Here is a 20,167-nt window from a genome sequence, read left to right as displayed (position 1 = left end):
GCCCTACCTGCCAGTAGCGCTGCAGCAGCTCGCTGGTGCGCGGCTCCGCCGCCTCGTGCAGCACGTACAGCACGTGGGCCACCATGGCGCTCCTGGGGACACAGGAATTGTTCTCACTGCACACAACCTTCTGACAAGTGTCAGCAAATGTTTAACATTTCTAATTCCCTGAAATTCCCCACCAGCAAACAGACCTGGGTGTCATTTAGGAGCAACAATTGGCATTATTCACATTACACACAACCTTCAGACAAGTGTCAGCAGATTTTTACATTTTTAATTCCCTGAAATTCCCTACCAGCAAACAGCCCTGGGTGTCATTTTGGGGCAACAATTGGCATTATTCACATTACACACAAGTTTCAGACAAGCATCATCAGATTTTAACATTTTTAACTCCCTGAATTCTCTGCCAGCAAACAGACCTGGGTGTCATTTAGGAGCAACAATTGGGATTATTCACATTACACACAACCTTCAGACAAGCATCAGCAAATTTTTAACATTTTTAACTCCCTGAAATTCCCTGCCAGCAAATAGCTCAGGATGTCAGTTAGGGAAATGGATGCAGGGAAAGGCTGCAGGAAAGGGCTGCAGGGACAGGAATGCAGGAAAGGGCTGCAGGGACAGGGCTGCAATGAAAGGAATGCAGGAAAGGGCTGCAGGAAAGGCTGCAGGGACAGGAATGCAGGAAAGGGCTGCAGGGACAGGGCTGCAATGAAAGGAATGCAGGAAAGGGCTGCAGGAAAGGCTGCAGGGACAGGAATGCAGGAAAGGGCTGCAGGGACAGGGCTGCAGGGACAGGAATGCAGGAAAGGGCTGCAGGAAAGGGCTGCAATGAAAGGAATGCAGGAAAGGCTGCAGGAAAGGGCTGCAATGAAAGGAATGCAGGAAAGGCTGCAGGAAAGGGCTGCAATGAAAGGAATGCAGGGAAGGGATGCAGGAAAGGGATGCAGGAAAGGGCTGCAGGAAAGGGCTGCAGGAAAGGGATGCAGGGAAGGGATGCAGGAAAGGGATGCAGGAAAGGGATGCAGGAAAGGGCTGCAGGAAAGGTTGCAGGGACAGGAATGCAGGAAAGGGCTGCAGGAAAGGCTGCAGGGACAGGAATGCAGGAAAGGGCTGCAGGAAAGGGCTGCAGGAAAGGCTGCAGGAAAGGCTGCAGGGACAGGAATGCAGCTGCAGTACCTGGCAGCGTCCGTGTATCTGTGCAGGCTCCGAAAGCAGGCGGCTTGGCGCAGGTGGTTGCAGAAGTGAGAGGGGTTCTGGGCGATGCTCCTTGGGGAGAGAAGAGGCACGGACAAGGTGAGGCTGGCATTTATGACGTCGCCAAAACTCCTAAAAAAGTGGCCGGGGCAGGTGCCAGGTGCGCTTCTGTCCGTATCTCAAATAAATGTATATATAATATATCACCACATCTCGAATGTCAGGTGAGCTCTGCCTCGGCTGCCCTCTCCCTCCCTCCAGCTGTGACGGATGAGGAAAACATGGCTAAAAATATGACTTAAAGGTTCGTCCCAAGGTGGTTTTAGATCCTAATTGCAATTTCACTCGGGGGTTTGTGTCTCTAGGAATAAAATCTCCAGGGGTAATATTCTCTTTTACTTTGGTGTGCGAACATCCTGAGCACAAACTGCTCAAAGAAAGAATCGGAGACCCACACGTCCTGTCGATTATTATTTCCTCATTATCTCGATTATTATTTCCTCATCCTCTTGATTATTATTTCCTCTTTATCTCAATTATTATTTCCTCATTATCCCGATTATTATTTCCTCATTATCTCGATTATTTTTCCTCGTTATCCCGATTATTATTTCCTCTTTATCTCGATTATTATTTCCTCTTTATCCCGATTATTATTTCCTCGTTATCTCGATTATTATTTCCTCTTTATCTCGATTGTTATTTCCTCGTTATCCCAATTATTATTTCCTCATCCTCTCAATTATTATTTCCTCATCCTCTCGATTATTATTTCCTCTTTATCCCGATTACTATTTCCTTGTTATCCCGAATACTATTTCCTCGTTATCCTGATTATTTCCTCATTATCTCGATTATTATTTCCTCATCCTCTTGATTATTATTTCCTCTTTATCCCGATTATTATTTCCTCATTATCTTGATTATTTCCTCATTATCTCGATTATTATTTCCTCATTATCCCGATTATTATTTCCTCGTTATCTCGATTATTTTTTCCTCATCCTCTCGATTATTATTTCCTCATCCTCTCGATTATTATTATTATTTCCTCATTATCCCGATTACTATTTCCTCGTTATCTCGATTATTTTTCCCTCGTTATCCCGATTATTATTTCCTCATTATCTCGATTATTATTTCCTCATCCTCTCGATTATTATTTCCTCGTTATCTTACTATTTCCTCGTTATCCCGATTATTATTTCCTCATTATCTCGATTATTATTTCCTCATCCTCGCGATTATTATTTCCTCATTATCCCCACTATTTTTCCTCATTATCCCGATTACTATTTCCTCGTTATCCCAATTATTTTCCCTCGTTATCCCGATTATTTTTTCCTCAGTATCCCGATTATTTTCCCTCGTTATCCCAATTATTTTCCCTCGTTACCCCGACTATTTTCCCTCGTTACCCCGACTATTTTCCCTCGTTACCCCGATTATTTTCCCTCGTTACCCCGACTATTTTCCCTCGTTATCCCGATTACTTTTCCCTCGTTATCCCGATCACTATTTCCTCGTTATCCCGATTACTATTTCCTCGTTACCCCGATTATTTTCCCTCGTTATCCCAATTACTATTTCCTCATTATCCCGACTATTTTCCCTCGTTATCCCGATTATTTTTCCCTCGTTACCCCAACTATTTTCCCTCGTTACCCCGACTATTTTCCCTCATTATCCCGATTATTTTTCCCTCGTTACCCCGACTATTTTCCCTCGTTACCCCGACTATTTTCCCTCGTTATCCCAATTATTTTCCCTCGTTATCCCGACTATTTTCCCTCGTTATCCCGATTACTATTTCTTCGTTATCCCAATTATTTTCCCTCATTATCCCGATTACTTTTCCCTTGTTATCCCGACTATTTTCCCTCGTTATCCCGACTATTTTCCCTCGTTACCCCGACTATTTCCCTTGTTACCCCGACTATTTTCCCTCGTTACCCCGATTATTTTCCCTCGTTATCCTGATTATTATTTCCTCGTTACCCTGACTATTTTCCCTTGTTACCCCGACTTTTTTCCCTCGTTACCCCGACTATTTTCCCTCATTACCCCCATTATTTTCCCTCATTACCCCCATTATTTTCCCTCGTTACCCCGACTATTTTCCCTCGTTACCCCGACTATTTTCCCTCGTTACCCCGATTATTTTCCCTCGTTACCCCGACTATTTTCCCTCGTTACCCCCATTATTTTCCCTCGTTACCCCGACTATTTTCCCTCGTTACCCCGACTATTTTCCCTCGTTACCCCGACTATTTTCCCTCATTACCCCGACTATTTTCCCTCGTTACCCCGACTATTTTCCCTCGTTACCCCGACTATTTCCCTCGTTACCCCGACTATTTTCCCTCGTTATCCTGATTACTATTTCCTCGTTACCCTGACTATTTTCCCTCGTTACCCCCATTATTTTCCCTCGTTACCCCGATTATTTTCCCTCGTTACCCCGACTATTTTCCCTCGTTACCCCGACTATTTTCCCTCGTTACCCCCATTATTTTCCCTCGTTACCCCGACTATTCCCCTCGCTGTCGCCCCGGCTCTCCGCGCCCCGTGTCCCACCCGTGTTGTGTGTGTTTTTCCCACCTGTGGGAGTGGAGCAGGGCCAGGCCGGGCTGCCCCAGCTTTAGGTGGCACAGGGCGAGCTTGGCGTGGATGGAGCTGGCCAGCGTGGAGCCGTGCTCCGGGCAGGACCTGGGGCCACGCCGGGCGCCGGAGCCGCCGCAGAGCTGCACGGGGAGCAAAACCCAACCATCAGCGCTGATCGGCCCAGGAGACGCGGCTCCGATGCTCAAAACTACAGCCAGAACCCGGGTTTTTACCAGAAAAGTGCAGAGGATAGAATGCTCCTTCAGGGATGTCCCGGGGGTTTTTTTTTTTTGGTTCTGAGAGTTGGATTTAGGGGATGCTGAGGAGCACCGGCCCCACAATTCACAATTAATCCCAGGGGTTAATTCCCTCCTCCTTTGTCCAGGTATCTCCATCCTCCAGCCTTTCCCCTCAGGAACAGATAAAATAAATCCCTTTTCTTTTTTTCCCCTCAGGAACAGATAAAATAAATCCCTTTTCTTCCTTTCCCCTCAGGAACAGATAAAATAAATCCTTTTTCTTTCTTTCCCCTCAGGAACAGATAAAATAAATCCCTTTTCTTTTTTTCCCCTCAGGAACAGATAAAATAAATCCTTTTTCTTTCTTTCCCCTCAGGAACAGATAAAATAAATCCTTTTTCTTTTTTTTCCCCTCAGGAACAGATAAAATAAATCCCTTTTCTTTCTTTCCCCTCAGGAACAGATAAAATAAATCCTTTTCCTTTTTTTCCCCTCAGGAACAGATAAAATAAATCCCTTTTCTTTTTTTCCCCTCAGGAACAGATAAAATAAATCCTTTTTCTTTTTTTCCCCTCAGGAACAGATAAAATAAATCCCTTTTCTTTCTTTCCCCTCAGGAACAGATAAAATAAATCCTTTTCCTTTTTTTCCCCTCAGGAACAGATAAAATAAATCCCTTTTCTTTTTTTCCCCTCAGGAACAGATAAAATAAATCCTTTTTCTTTCTTTCCCCTCAGGAACAGATAAAATAAATCCCTTTTCTTTCTTTCCCCTCAGGAACAGATAAAATAAATCCTTTTTCTTTCTTTCCCCTCAGGAACAGATAAAATAAATCCCTTTTCTTTTTTTCCCCTCAGGAACAGATAAAATAAATCCCTTTTCTTCCTTTCCCCTCAGGAACAGATAAAATAAATCCTTTTTCTTTCTTTCCCCTCAGGAACAGATAAAATAAATCCTTTTTCTTTTTTTCCCCTCAGGAACAGATAAAATAAATCCCTTTTCTTCCTTTCCCCTCAGGAACAGATAAAATAAATCCTTTTTCTTTCTTTCCCCTCAGGAACAGATAAAATAAATCCTTTTTCTTTTTTTCCCCTCAGGAACAGATAAAATAAATCCCTTTTCTTTCTTTCCCCTCAGGAACAGATAAAATAAATCCTTTTCCTTTTTTCCCCCTCAGGAACAGATAAAATAAATCCCTTTTCTTTTTTTCCCCTCAGGAACAGATAAAATAAATCCCTTTTCTTTCTTTCCCCTCAGGAACAGATAAAATAAATCCTTTTTCTTTTTTTCCCCTCAGGAACAGATAAAATAAATCCTTTTTCTTTTTTTCCCCTCAGGAACAGATAAAATAAATCCTTTTTCTTTTTAAGTGCCCCGTGCTGCTGCTCCCACCACAGCTCATTTCAGAATACATGGGGCAAAAAAAACCCACTTCAAATGGGCGACTTTATCATTTTATCCACTGCTTGCTGTAATATTTATTGCTTTAAAAAATTACGTCAGTACTGTAATAATAATAAAAAAATAATAGGATATTTGCTGGTGAACTGGAAAACCCTAATATTTGACAATTTGAATGAAATATGGCAGAACAGTGCTAAAAAAAAATTGTATTCCCTTTCTCAAAGTGCCTGGCTGAAGGTGCTGGAGTGAGAGTGGAGAGAAAGAATCAGCTGAGGCAGAGGAAAAACCCCAATTATCGAGAGGCCATTTGCTGCTGATAGAGCTCAAATTAAAAGGAGGAATATTAATTTTTCACTTTATGGGACTTTAATTTCCTCCACACATTAATGCAGTTAAGAAGTTGGAGAAAAGTACAAAATCACCTGGCATTCCTTGGGCCAGACCAACACTTCCCCCACTTCTGTGGCTTATTTACAACTCCCAAATTTCGGATTTTGGGCGAAATCCCATCTCAGGATTTCTCCCTGACCCCAGGCATCCCAGCTTGGTGCTTATTTCCAATTTCATTGGCTTATTTACAAGTCCAAAATTTCAGATTTTGTCCAAAATCACATCTCAGGATTTCTCTCTGACCCCAGGCACTCCAGGCTTATATACAACTCCAAAATTTTGGATTTCGAGCAAATTTGAATCTCAGGATTTCTCCCTGGCCCCAGACATCTCAGGCTTATTTACAACTCCCAAATTTTCAGATTTTGGCTGAAATCCCATCTCAGGATTTCTCTCTGACCCCAGGTATTTCAGGCTTATTTACAACTCCAAAATTTCAGATTTCGGCCAAAATCCCATCTCAGGATTTCTCCCTGACCCCATCCATCCAGCTTGGTGCTTATTTACAACCCCAAAATTTCAGATTTCAGCCAAAATCCCATCTCAGGATTTCTCCCTCACCCCAGGCACCCAGCTCGGTGCTCATTTACAATTTCATTGGCTTATTTACAACTCCAAAATTTCAGATTTTGCCCAAAATCCCATCTCAGGATTTCTCCCTGGCCCCAGGCATTTCAGGCTTATTTACAACTCCCAATTTTGGGATTTTGCCCGAAATCCCATCTCAGGATTTCTCCCTGACCCCAGACATTTCAGGCTTATTTACAACTCCAAAATTTCAGATTTTGCCCAAAATCCCATCTCAGGATTTCTCCCTGACCCCAGGCATTTCAGGCTTATTTACAACTCCCAAATTTCAGATTTTGGCCGAAATCCCATCTCAGGATTTCTCCCTGACCCCAGGCATCTCAGGCTTATTTACAACTCCCAAATTTCAGATTTCGCCCAAAATCCCATCTCAGGATTTCTCCCTGACCCCAGGTATTTCAGGCTTATTTACAACTCCAAAATTTCAGATTTTGCCCAAAATCCCATCTCAGGATTTCTCCCTGACTCCATCCATCCAGCTTGGTGCTTATTTACAACTCCAAAATTTCAGATTTCAGCCAAAATCCCATCTCAGGATTTCTCCCTCACCCCAGGCACCCAGCTCGGTGCTCATTTACAATTTCATTGGCTTATTTACAACTCCAAAATTTCGGATTTCGCCCGAAATCCCATCTCAGGATTTCTCCCTGGCCCCAGGCATTTCAGGCTTATTTACAACTCCCAATTTTGGGATTTCGCCCGAAATCCCATCTCAGGATTTCTCCCTGACCCCAGGCATTTCAGGCTTATTTACAACTCCCAATTTTGGGATTTTGCCCAAAATCCCATCTCAGGATTTCTCCCTGGCCCCAGGCATTTCAGGCTTATTTACAACTCCAAAATTTCAGATTTTGCCCAAAATCCCATCTCAGGATTTCTCCCTGACCCCAGGCATTTCAGGCTTATTTACAACTCCCAAATTTCAGATTTTGGCCGAAATCCCATCTCAGGATTTCTCCGTGGCCCCAGGCATCCCGGGCTCATTGACACCTCCCAGATTTCGGGATTCTCGGGGTCTCCTGCCCTTTCTCCCCGTACCTCCAGGGCCGCGGAGAACTCGGCGGCGGCGCCGGCGAAGTCCCGCAGCCGCCAGCGGGCACTGCCCGCCCGCAGGGCCGCCCGCAGCCCCGCGCCCGCGCCGTGCCACCCGCTGTCCCCGGGGCCCTGCGCGGGCGGCCCGGCCGCCGGTGGCACCGATGGTGGCACCGCTGGTGGCATTGCTGGTGGCATCGCTGGTGGCATCGCTGGTGGCACTGATGGTGGCACCGATGGTGGCACCGATGGTGGCACCGATGGTGGCATCGCTGGTGGCACTGATGGTGGCACCGATGGTGGCACCGCTGGTGGCACCGATGGTGGCACCGATGGTGGCATCGCTGGTGGCATCGCTGGTGGCATCGCCGGTGGCACTGATGGTGGCATCGCTGGTGGCATTGCTGGTGGCATCACTGATGGCATTGCTGATGGCATCGCTGGTGGCACTGATGGTCGCACCGCTGGTGGCACCATTGGTGGAACTGATGGTGGCATCACTGATGGCATCGCTGGTGGCATCCTTGGTGGCACCACTGGTGGCATCGCTGATGGCATCACTGGTGGCATAACTGGTGGCACCACCGGTGGCACCATTGGTGGAACTGATGGTGGCATCAGTGGTGTCATCACTGGTGTCATCGCTGGTGGCATCGCTGGTGGCACTGATGGTTGCCCAACTGCTGGCACCGCTGGTGGCATCGCTGGTGGCATCGCCGGTGGCCCTGACGGCGGCACCGCGGGCGGCACCGGCTCTCCGCACTCGAAGTCGGCGTCCAGCTGGTCGGCGCAGATCAGCTCCTCCTCCATCTCCCGGAGCCTGGCCAGGGGGATGCCAGGAGGGACGGTCGGGACCGTGCCCGTCCCGCTCGCTCCTCCTGCTGCCCCCGGAATTGTCCCCGGATTTGTCACCGGATTTGTCACCGGATTTGTCACCGGATTTGTCACTGGATTTGTCACCGGATTTGTCACCGGATTTGTCACTGGATTTGTCACCGGATTTGTCACTGGATTTGTCAATGGATTTGTCAATGGATTTGTCACCAGATTTGTCACTGGATTTGTCACTGGATTTGTCACCAGATTTGTCACCGGATTTGTCACTGGATTTGTCACCGGATTTGTCAATGGATTTGTCACCAGATTTGTCACTGGATTTGTCACTGGATTTGTCACCGGATTTGTCACTGGATTTGTCACTGGATTTGTCACTGGATTTGTCACCGGATTTGTCACCAACTTTGTCACCAGATTTGTCACTGGATTTGACACTAGATTTGTCACCGGATTTGTCACTGGATTTGTCAATGGATTTGTCAATGGATTTGACACCGGATTTGTCACCAACTTTGTCACCAGATTTGTCACTGGATTTGTCACCAACTTTGTCACTGGATTTGTCACTGACTTTGTCCCGGGTTTTGTCCCGGGTTTTGTCCCGGATTTTGTCCCGGGTTTTGTCCCGGGTTTTGTCCCGGGTTTTATCCCGGATTTTGTCCCGGGTGTTGTCCCGGGTGTTGTCCCGGGTGTTGTCCCGGGTGTTGTCCCCGCCTTGGTCCCCGGCGCGTCCCCGGGGCTGGCCGCCTTCCGCTTGCGGCTGCCCCCGGCCGCGCCGCTCCGGGGCCGCGCTCGGCGCTCCTCTGGGCCCTGCCGCGCCTGCCAGAGAGGCTGGAAGGTAAATTTGGGGGAATAAATATAAATATAAATATAAATATAAATATAAATATAAATATAAATATAAATATAAATATAAATATAAATATAGAAATATAATAATAAATATAAATATAAATATAAATATAAATATAAATATAAATATAAATATAAATATAAATATAAATATAAATATAAATATAAATATAGAAATATAATAATAAATATAAATATAAATAGAATAATAAATATAAATATAAATATAAATATAAATATAAATAGAATAATAATAAATATAATAATAAATAAGCAGGACTTTATGAAGTAAGGTGTTCGTAAGTAATAACTGATTGCTTGTCAGCACAATGTCTAATTAGCTTGGGATGAAGTAAGATGTTAGTAAGTAATAATTGATTGCTTGTCAGCGCAATGTTTAATTAGCTGGGTTTATAATGAAGAATATAAATTGATAAATAGCTTTTAGGGACATAATTGTGGGGCTCCTCTGTTCTGAAATCAACTGCAGACAAGCAATGGGAGTTCAACCATAATAATAATGAGTAGGCCTTGATGAAGTTAAAAGTTAGTAGTTAACTAATAACTGATTGCTTGTCAGCACAATGTCTAATTAGCTGGGGATGAAGTAAGATGTTAGTAAGTAATAATTGATTGCTTGTCAGCGCAATGTTTAATTAGCTGGGTTTATAATCAAGAATATAAATTGATAAATAGCTTTTAGGGACATAATTGTGGGGCTCCTCTGTTCTGAAACCAACTGAAGACAAGCAATGGGAGTTGTACCAAGAGTTCATTTGTCAAATTTGCATTGAAATTAAAAGGTCAGAAGGAGGAAGACTCCATTGACTTCCTCATTTTGGGACCCCTCCCCATGGAAGGGACCCCGACCCATCTCAAGGGACAAATTACACATGCTTAATGGCTTCTGGAGTAATTAGCAAACGAAGCGGGGAATGGGATGTACCAGAATTATGAATATATATTTATATTTTGGGTATCCAATACTTATATGGATAAAAAGACTCTGTGATCACCCGGGAGCTGCGGTGTGGATTTGGGAGCGATCCCACACACAACCAACACAAACTTTTTAATTTTAATTGTTGGAGAGTTTCTGTCTGTCACAGCTGGATATTGGTGATCAATATCCATATTGTTTTAATAAATCACTTTCTAACTTTAAACTGTTAGAGAGTTTTTGTCCATCACAGCTGGATATTGGTGATCAATATCCACATTGTTTTAATAAATCACTTTCTAACTTTAAACTGTTAGAGAGTTTTTGCCTGTCAAGCTGGATATTGGTGATCAATATCCACATTGTTTTAATAAATCACTTTCTAACTTTAAACTGTTAGAGAGTTTTTGCCTGTCAAGCTGGATATTGGTGATCAATATCCATATTTTTTAAATAAATCACTTTCTAGCTTTAAACTGTTAGAGAGTTTTTGCCTGTCAAGCTGGATATTGGTGATCAATATCCATATTTTTTAATAAATCACTTTCTAGCTTTAAACTGTTAGAGAGTTTTTGTCCATCACAGCTGGATATTGGTGATCAATATCCATATTTTTTAAATAAATCACTTTCTACTTTAAACTGTTAGAGAGTTTTTGGCCCCAAACGAGAAGACATCAAGGGACAGAACATTAAAATTGTTGCCTTCCATTCTTTTAACTTTACTGGGTGCATTGGGATAAATACCTTTGGGAAATATTATTAAATTAAATTGAATGAAGAAAATAAAACAGAATTAAATAAAATGCAGGTGTCTGGGAAAAAAAATGTCTTTTCATGGTTTGGAGTGGGGATCTCATTTCTTTTAACTTCCATTTCGGACAATGGTTTAAACTGGATTTTAGCCCCAAATGAGAAGACATCAAGGGGAAATATGTTAAAATCAGTTGATTTCCATTCTTTTAAACTTATTTATTGGGATAAATAGCTTTGGAACACAAGATTCAATTAAATCTAATGTTCCTTCTGTGCATTTCCTGCTGAGAGGAGGGCAGGAATTCAAATCTGAGGTGCCTCTTCTGATCCCAGCAGGAATGAGAGTTTGGTTGTTCATGGAAAACCAATTTCAAAATCTGATTAAATACATGAAATCTGTTTCTACTCTGAGCACTTTGCTTGTGCTTGTATTTCTGTGATTACAATGTTTTTAAAATTAAACACCATCAGAAATCAGCTTAATGTTCTATTTGTTATGGAGAACCAATTTCAGCGTCTGATTAAATCTTTGAAATCTATTCTTGTGCTTAGCACATGCATTTCTGTGATTACAATGTCTTTAAAATTAAACACCATCAGAAATCAGCTTAATGTTCTATTTGTTATGGAGAACCAATTCCAGAATTTGCTTAAATCTGTTTCTACTCTGAGCACTTTGCTTGTGCTTAGCACATGTATTATTTTGATTAAAATGAAATTAAACCCCATCAAGATCAGCTTCCTGTTCTATTTGCTGATGCTCACCCCCAAGGATGTTGTTAAACTGATGGAGCAGAGGGAAAAAAATCTATTTTGGGGTAAAATTGGGGATCCAGAAATCCGGCAGAGAAACGAATCCCACTCAGGGACACACGGGAGGAGCTTGTCCCTTCTCCCTGCAGGTCCCTTCCCTTAGGGAATTCCCATTCCAGGAATTCCCATTCCCATCCCAGAATTGTCCCCAGGCAGCTCAGCACATCTGTACTCACCCCTGGGGCTCCTGAGGGAGGTTCCTGCTGAAACATCTGGGAAAGGAATTCCTGGGAACCTCCTGAGCGAGGTTCCTGCTGAAACATCTGGGAAAGGAATTCCTGGGAACCTCCTGAGCGAGGTTCCTGCTGAAACATCTGGGAAAGGAATTCCTGGGAACCTCCTGAGGAAGATTCCGGCTGAAACATCTGGGAATGGAATTCCTGGGAACCTCCTGAGGAAGATTCCGGCTGAAACATCTGGGAAAGGAATTCCTGGGAACCTCCTGACGAAGATTCTGGCTGAAGAAACATCTGGGAATGGAATTCCTGGGAACCTCCCGAGGAAGATTCTGGCTGAAGAAACATCTGGGAATGGAATTCCTGGGAACCTCCCGAGGGAGATTCCAGCTGAAACATCTGGGAAAGGAATTCCTGGGAACCTCCTGAGGGAGATTCCGGCTGAAGAAACATCTGGGAAAGGAATTCCTGGGAACCTCCCGAGGGAGATTCCGGCTGAAGAAACATCTGGGAAAGGAATTCCTGGGAACCTCCCGAGGGAGATTCCGGCTGAAGAAACATCTGGGAATGGAATTCCTGGGAACCTCCTGAGCGAGGTTCCTGCTGAAACATCTGGGAAAGGAATTCCTGGGAACCTCCCGAGGGAGATTCCGGCTGAAGAAACATCTGGGAATGGAATTCCTGGGAACCTCCTGAGCGAGGTTCCTGCTGAAACATCTGGGAATGGAATTCCTGGGAACCTCCTGAGGAAGATTCCGGCTGAAACATCTGGGAATGGAATTCCTGGGAACCTCCTGAGCGAGGTTCCTGCTGAAACATCTGGGAATGGAATTCCTGGGAACCTCCCGAGGGAGATTCCGGCTGAAGAAACATCTGGGAAGGGAATTCCTGGGAACTTCCCGAGGAAGAATCCGGCTGAAGAAACATCTGGGAAGGGAATTCCTGGGAACCTCCTGAGGGAGGTTCCCGCTGAAACATCTGGGAATGGAATTCCTGGGAACCTCCTGAGGAAGATTCCGGCTGAAACATCTGGGAAAGGAATTCCTGGGAACCTCCCGAGGGAGATTCCGGCTGAAGAAACATCTGGGAAGGGAATTCCTGGGAACCTCCCGAGGGAGATTCCGGCTGAAGAAACATCTGGGAAGGGAATTCCTGGGAACTTCCCGAGGAAGAATCCGGCTGAAGAAACATCTGGGAAGGGAATTCCTGGCTCAATCCAAGCTCCGGAATCACCTGGAAGAAGACAGGGATGAGCAGACTCAGGTTTGCACGGCCGCCCCCGGGGACATTGCTCCCGAGTTGTTGGAATTCGTGGTGTTGATGATGCTGAGATTGTAAAAAGTTTCTTTGGCTGCCCCGCTGCTAAAGAGGAATTTCTATTTTGTTTGTGTTGGTTTTCCAGGTTGTTTATTTTTGTTTATTTGTAAGAAGTTCTGCCTGACCTGCAGCAGCTCTGTCCTGAGGAGCTCTGCCCTCAGTGGGATGTTACAAACATTAAATTACAAACTGCAAACCAGAAATTACAGATTACAAAGCAGAAACTCCCTGTGCTGTATTTAAAATTAATGTGCCAATGTAACATTAAATACCAGAAATTACGTGTGCTGGATTTACAATATTGTGCCAATAACTATATCAATGTTAAACAGTTTGTCTCTAGTTTAAACTAATAGAAAAATGCCAACAGCACAGTGAAACCTGGAGGGCAGGAAAAAGAAGAAAAAGGACAAAACACACCCAATTTCCTTCATCTTCTCCCCTTTGAAACCCTAATCTAAAATCCTAAAATTTTACTTTTGAACCTGTGCCACACTTTAATTATTACTGATATCAAACCCTCAGAGCTGGTAATTGATCCTGTAAGATTAAAAATTCTTTTCCATGGATCAGACACACCCAATTTCCTCCATCTTATCCCCTTTGAAACCCTAACCTAAAATCCTAAAATTTTTCTTTTGCACCTATGCCACGCTTAATTATTGTTTATATCAAACACTCAGAGCTGGTAACTACAGTGAAACCTGGAGGGCATGAAGAAGGAGGAGAAAAAGGACAAGGCACACCCAATTTCCTCCATCTTGTCCCCTTTGAACCCCTAATCTAGAATCCTAAAATTTTACTTTTGCACCCGTGCCACACTTAATTATTGCTTATATCAAACACCCCCAGCTTGTAACTACAGTGAGACATGGAGGGCAGGAAAAAGAAGAAAAAGGACAAAACACACCCAATTTCCTCCACTTTGTCCCCTTTGAACCCCTAATCTAGAATCCTAAAATTTTACTTTTGCACCCCTGCCACGTTTAATTATTGCTTATATCAAACACTCAAAGCTTTTAACTACAGTGCAACCTGGAAGGCATGAAGAAGGAGAAAAAGGACAAGGCACACCCAATTTCCTTCATCTTATCCCCTTTAGACCCCTAATCTAGAATCCTAAAATTTTACTTTTGAACCTGTGCCACACTTTAATTATTACTGATCTCAAACCCTCAGAGCTGGTAATTGATCCTGTAAGATTGAAAATTCTTTTCCATGGATCAGACACACCCAATTTCCTCCATCTTATCCCCTTTGAACCCCTAATCTAAAATCCTAAAATTTTACTTTTGCACCTGTGTTACACTTAACTATTGCTTATATCAAACCATCAGAGCTGGTAACTACAGTGAAACATGTAGAAGAGGAGAAACATGGAGAAACATAAAGAAGGAGGAGAAAAAGGACAAAATGCACCAAATTTCCTCCATTTTGTCCCCTTTTGACCCCTCATCTAAAATCCTAAAATTTTACTTTTGCACCCCTGCCACGCTTAATTATTGCTTATATCAAACACTCAGACCTTGTAACTACAGTGAAACCTGGAGGGCAGGAAAAAGAAGAAAAAGTTCAAAATTAACCCAATTTCCTCCACTTTGTCCCCTTTGAACCACTAATCTAAAATCCTAAAATTTTACTTTTGCACCCCTGCCACGTTTAATTATTGCTTATATCAAACACCCCCAGCTTGTAACTACAGTGAAACATGGAGGGCAGGAAAAAGAAGAAAAAGGACAAAACACACCCAATTTCTTCCATCTTGTCCCCTTTGGACCCCTCATCTAGAATCCTCAAATTTTACTTTTGCACCCCTGCCATGCTTAATTATTGTTTATATCAAACCTCAGAGCTGGTAATTCATCCTGTGAGACTGAAAATTGTTTTCCATGGACAGAGATCAGACACACCCAATTTCCTCCACTTTGTCCCCTTTGAACCCCTAATCTGAAATCCTAAAATTTTACTTTTGTACCTGTGCCACACTGAATTATTCCTTATATCAAACACTCAGAGCTTTTAACTACAGTGAAACCTGGAGGGCAGGAAGAAGGGGGAGAAAAAGGACAAAATGAACCAAATTTCATCTGTCTTGTCCCCTTTAGACCCCTAATCTAGAATCCTAAAATTTTACTTTTGCACCCCTGCCACGCTTAATTATTGCTTATATCAAATACTCCCAGCTTGTAACTACAGTGAAACATGGAGGGCAGGAAAAAGAAGAAAAAGTTCAAAATTAACCCAATTTCCTCCACTTTGTCCTATTTGAACCCCTAATCTAAAATCCTAAAATTTTACTTTTGCACCTGTGTTACACTTAACTATTGCTTATATCAAACCATCAGAGCTGGTAACTACAGTGAAACATGGAGGGCATGAAGAAGGAGAAAAAGGACAAAATGAACCCAATTTCCTCCACTTTGTCCCCTTTGAACCCATAATCTGAAATCCTAAAATTTTACTTTTGCACCTGTGCCACACTTAATTATTCCTTATATCAAACACTCCCAGCATGTAACTACAGTGAAACATGGAGGGCAGGAAAAAGAAGAAAAAGGACAAAATGAACCCAATTTCCTCCACTTTGTCCCCTTTGAACCCATAATCTGAAATCCTAAAATTTTACTTTTGTACCTGTGCCACACTTAATTATTCCTTATATCAAACACTCAGAGCTTTTAACTACAGTGAAATATGGAGGGCATGAAGAAGGGGGAGAAAAAGGACAAAATGAACCCAATTTCCTCTGTCTTGTCCCCCTTAGACCCCTAATCTAAAATCCTAAAATTTTACTTTTGCACCCCTGCCACGTTTAATTATTGCTTATATCAAACACTCCCAGCATGTAACTACAGTGAAACATGGAGGGCATGAAAAAGAAGAAAAAGGACAAAACACACCCAATTTCCTCCATCTTATCCCCTTTGAACCCCTAATCTAAAATCCTAAAATTTTACTTTTGCACCTGTGTTACACTTAACTATTGCTTATATCAAACCCTCAGAGCTGGTAACTACAGTGAAACATGCAGAAGAGGAGAAACATGGAGAAACATAAAGAAGGAGGAGAAAAAGGACAAAATGCACCAAATTTCCTCCATCTTATCCCCTTTGAACCCCTAATCTAAAATCCTAAAAATTTACTTTTGTACCTGTGCCACGCTTAATTATTCCTTATATCAAACACTCCCAGCATGTAACTACAGTGAGACATGGAGGGCAGGAAAAAGAAGAAAAAGGACAAAATGCACCAAATTTCCTCCTTCTTCTCCCCTTTGAAACCCTAATCTAAAATCCTAAAATTTTACTTTTGAACCTGTGCCACACTTTAATTATTACTGATATCAAACCCTCAGAGCTGGTAATTGATCCTGTAAGATTGAAAATTCTTTTCCATGGATCAGACACACCCAATTTCCTCCATCTTATCCCCTTTGAAGCCCTAATCTAAAATCCTAAAATTTTACTTTTGCACCTGTGTTACACTTAACTATTGCTTATATCAAACCCTCAGAGCTGGTAACTACAGTGAAACATGTAGAAGAGGAGAAACATGGAGAAACATAAAGAAGGAGGAGAAAAAGGACAAAATGCACCAAATTTCCTCCATCTTATCCCCTTTGGACCCCTCATCTAAAATCCTAAAATTTTACTTTTGCACCTCTGCCACGTTTAATTATTGTTTATACCAAACACTCAAAGCTTTTAACTACAGTGAGACATGGAGGGCATGAAGGAGAAAAAGGACAAGGCACACCCAATTTCCTCCAGCTTGTCCCCTCTGAACCCCTAATCCAAAATCCTAAAATTTTAATTTTTGCACCCGTGCCACGCTTAATTATTCCTTATATCAAACGCTCAGCGCTGGTAATTGATCCTGTGAGACTGAAAACCCTTTTCCATGGGCAGAGATCACAGCCAGTGTCTCTGGGGGCTCTGTCCGGGGGTCCCAGGGCAGCCGGGGGGATTTCCCTGGATTCCCACACTGGGAGGGGACTGGGAGAACTGGGCGGGCTCAGGGCAGTGCTGGGGCTGGGCAGCACCCATGGGTGCTGGGGCTGCAGGGAGAAGGGGCTCCCTCGCTGGCGCGTCCCAAGGCAGCCGAGCTGGCCGCAGCTCCAGGAGATCCCCCCGGGATGTTCCCGAGGGAAACGCTTCCCACGGGACCCCCGAGCCCCCCGCGTGCCCGGCTCGGGGGGAGCTGCCCCTTCCCCACGCACCTGCCTGGGCTCCATCGGCCGTTCTGGCCGTTGCTGGGTTCCAGTTCCACCTCCTGGGCAGTTGGAAGTGCCACCCCAACCCCCCCTGCCCTCCCCCGCCCTCCCCAACCCTTCCCCAACCCCCCCTGCCCTCCCCCGCCCTTCCCCAAACCCTTCCCCCCAAAACCTTCCCCCCAAACCCTTCCCCAGGGCTTCCCCAAAACCTTCCCAAAACCTTCCAAAAACCTTCCCAAAACCTTCCAAAAACCTTCCCAAAACCTTCCCAAAACCTTCCCCAGGGCTTCCCCAAAACCTTCCAAAACCCTTCCCAAAACCTGCCCAAAACCTTCCCCAGGGCTTCCCCAAAACCTTCCCCAGGGCTTCCCCAATCCCTTCCCAAAACCTGCCCAAAACCTTCCCAAAATCTTCCCCAAAACCTTCCCCAGGGCTTCCCTAAAACCTTCCCAAAACCTTCCCAAACCCTTCCCAAAATCTTCCCAAACCCTTCCCAAAACCTTCCCAAAACCTTCCCAAAACCTTCCCAAAACCTTCCCAAAAACCTTCCCAAAACCTTCCCAAAACCTTCCCAAAACCTTCCCCAAAACCTTCCCCAAAACCTTCCCAAAACCTCCCCAAACCCTTCCCAAAACCTCCCCAAACCCTTCCCAAAACCTTCCCAAAACCTTCCCAAAACCTTCCCAAAACCTTCCCAAAACCTTCCCCAAACCTTCCCAAAATCTTCACAAAACCTTCCCCAAAACCTTCCCAAACCCTTCCCAAAACCTTCCCAAAACCTTCCCCAAAACCTTCCCAAAACCTTCCAAAACCCTTCCCAAAACCTTCCCAAAACCTTCCCCAAAACCTTCCCCAAAACCTTCCCAAAACCTTCCCAAAACCTTCCCCAGGGCTTCCCCAAAACCTTCCAAAACCCTTCCCAAAACCTTCCCAAAACCTTCCCCAAAACCTTCCCAAAACCTTCCAAAACCCTTCCCAAAACCTTCCCAAAACCTTCCCCAAAACCTTCCCCAAAACCTTCCCAAAACCTTCCCAAAACCTTCCCCAGGGCTTCCCCAAAACCTTCCCAAAACCTTCCCAAAACCTTCCCCAGGGCTTCCCCAAAACCTTCCCAAAACCTTCCCAAAACCTTCCCCAGGGCTTCCCCAAAACCTTCCCAAAACCTTCCCAAAACCTTCCCCAAAACCTTCCCCAATCCCTTCCCAAAAACCTTCCCAAAACCTTCCCAAAACCTGCCCAAAACCTCCCCAAACCCTTCCCAAAATCTTCCCAAACCCTTCCCAAAACCTTCCTCAAAACCTTCCCAAAACCTTCCCCAAAACCTTCCCAAAACCTTCCCAAAACCTTCCAAAAACCTTCCCAAAACCTTCCCCAGGGCTTCCCCAAAACCTTCCAAAAACCTTCCCCAAAACCTTCCCAAAACCTTCCCAAAACCTTCCCAAAACCTTCCCCAGGGCTTCCCCAAAACCTTCCAAAAACCTTCCCCAAAACCTTCCCAAAACCTTCCCAAAACCTTCCCAAAACCTTCCCCAGGGCTTCCCCAAAACCTTCCAAAAACCTTCCCCAAAACCTTCCCAAAAACTTCCCAAAACCTCCCCAAAACCTCCCCAAAACCTTCCCAAAACCTTCCCAAAACCTTCCCCAAAACCTTCCCAAAACCTTCCCCAAAACCTTCCCCAAACCTTCCCAAAACCTTCCCAAAACCTTCCAAAAACCTTCCCAAAAACTTTCCCAAACCCTTCCCCAGCCCTTCCCCACCCCCAAAACCCCGTTTATAGTTTTTCCCCAATGCCCATTACCTATATTAAATGGTGTTTTTCTAAATTTTATATGGTACATTACGTGTTACATGTTTACAGTTTTTCCCCAATATCTATATTAAATGGTGTTTTTCTAAATTTTATATGGTACATTACGTGTTACATGTTCACAGTTTTCCCCCAATATCTATATTAAATGGTATTTTTCTATTTTTTATATGATACATTACGTGTTACATGTTCACAGTTTTCCCCCAATATCTATATTAAATGGTGTTTTTCTATTTTTTATATGGTACATTACATGTTACATGTTTACAGTTTTCCCCCAATATCAATATTAAATGGTGTTTTTCTATTTTTTATATGGCACATTACGTGTTACATGTTTATAGTTTTTCCCCAATGCCTATTACCTATAATAAACGGTATTTTTCTATCTTTTATATGCTACATTACGTGTTAAATGCTTATAGTTTTTAATAGGTCTTTGGCGCAATCCACCTTACAACATTGGAGCATGACTGTTATCAAGGAAAATGTGTCCGGCCAAATTTAAAATGAAAAAATAAAATATTTATTTGCAATCCAGTTCTACCCAGCCAGTCACAAGGAGAGAACAGAGCCCTGGGGGTGCAAAAATAAATCAGCCTCAGCAGAGGTTTTCCTCTATCCCACACGCCCATCCTGGCACAAGGGGTTTTTGTAGGGAAAATTCCGATTTTATAGGGAAAATTCAGATTTTACAGGGAAAATTCGGTTTTTATAGGGAAAATTCAGGTTGTATAGGGAAAATTCGGATTTTACAGGGAAAATTCGGTTTTTATAGGGAAAATTCAGATTTTATAGGGAAAATTCGGATTTTATAGGGAAAATTCGGTTTTTATAGGGAAAATTCAGATTTTATAGGGAAAATTCGGTTTTTATAGGGAAATTCCGTTTTTATAGGGAAAATTCGGTTTTTACAGGGAAAATTCGGTTTTTATAGGGCAAATTTGGATTTTATAGGGAAAATTCGGTTTTTATAGGGAAAATTCGGTTTTT

The 20,167-nt window shown here is 43.6% G+C and overlaps 1 protein-coding gene across 1 annotated transcript in view; it reads right to left on the bottom strand.

The window, feature by feature from the left end:
* The window catches only part of SPATA16 (spermatogenesis associated 16), a 37,915-nt gene that overhangs the window by 15,369 nt on the left and 2,379 nt on the right, over window positions 1-20,167 (bottom strand). The window contains exons 2-8 of the mRNA XM_077789675.1: window positions 11,834-13,195; window positions 9,012-9,128; window positions 8,177-8,863; window positions 7,467-7,615; window positions 3,805-3,947; window positions 1,186-1,275; window positions 8-92 (exon numbers count right to left, since the gene is read on the bottom strand). Of these exons, the coding sequence (XP_077645801.1) occupies window positions 8-92; window positions 1,186-1,275; window positions 3,805-3,947; window positions 7,467-7,615; window positions 8,177-8,863; window positions 9,012-9,128; window positions 11,834-13,195 (2,633 nt within the window). The remainder of the gene's footprint in view (window positions 1-7; window positions 93-1,185; window positions 1,276-3,804; window positions 3,948-7,466; window positions 7,616-8,176; window positions 8,864-9,011; window positions 9,129-11,833; window positions 13,196-20,167) is intronic.

The sequence above is a fragment of the Lonchura striata genome, chromosome 36 (assembly GCF_046129695.1).
Source record: "Lonchura striata isolate bLonStr1 chromosome 36, bLonStr1.mat, whole genome shotgun sequence".
In the NCBI taxonomy this organism is placed as follows: Eukaryota; Metazoa; Chordata; class Aves; order Passeriformes; family Estrildidae; genus Lonchura; species Lonchura striata.
The sequence above is the reverse complement of the archived record's forward strand: the minus strand, read 5'-3'. Positions and strand labels throughout refer to the sequence as shown.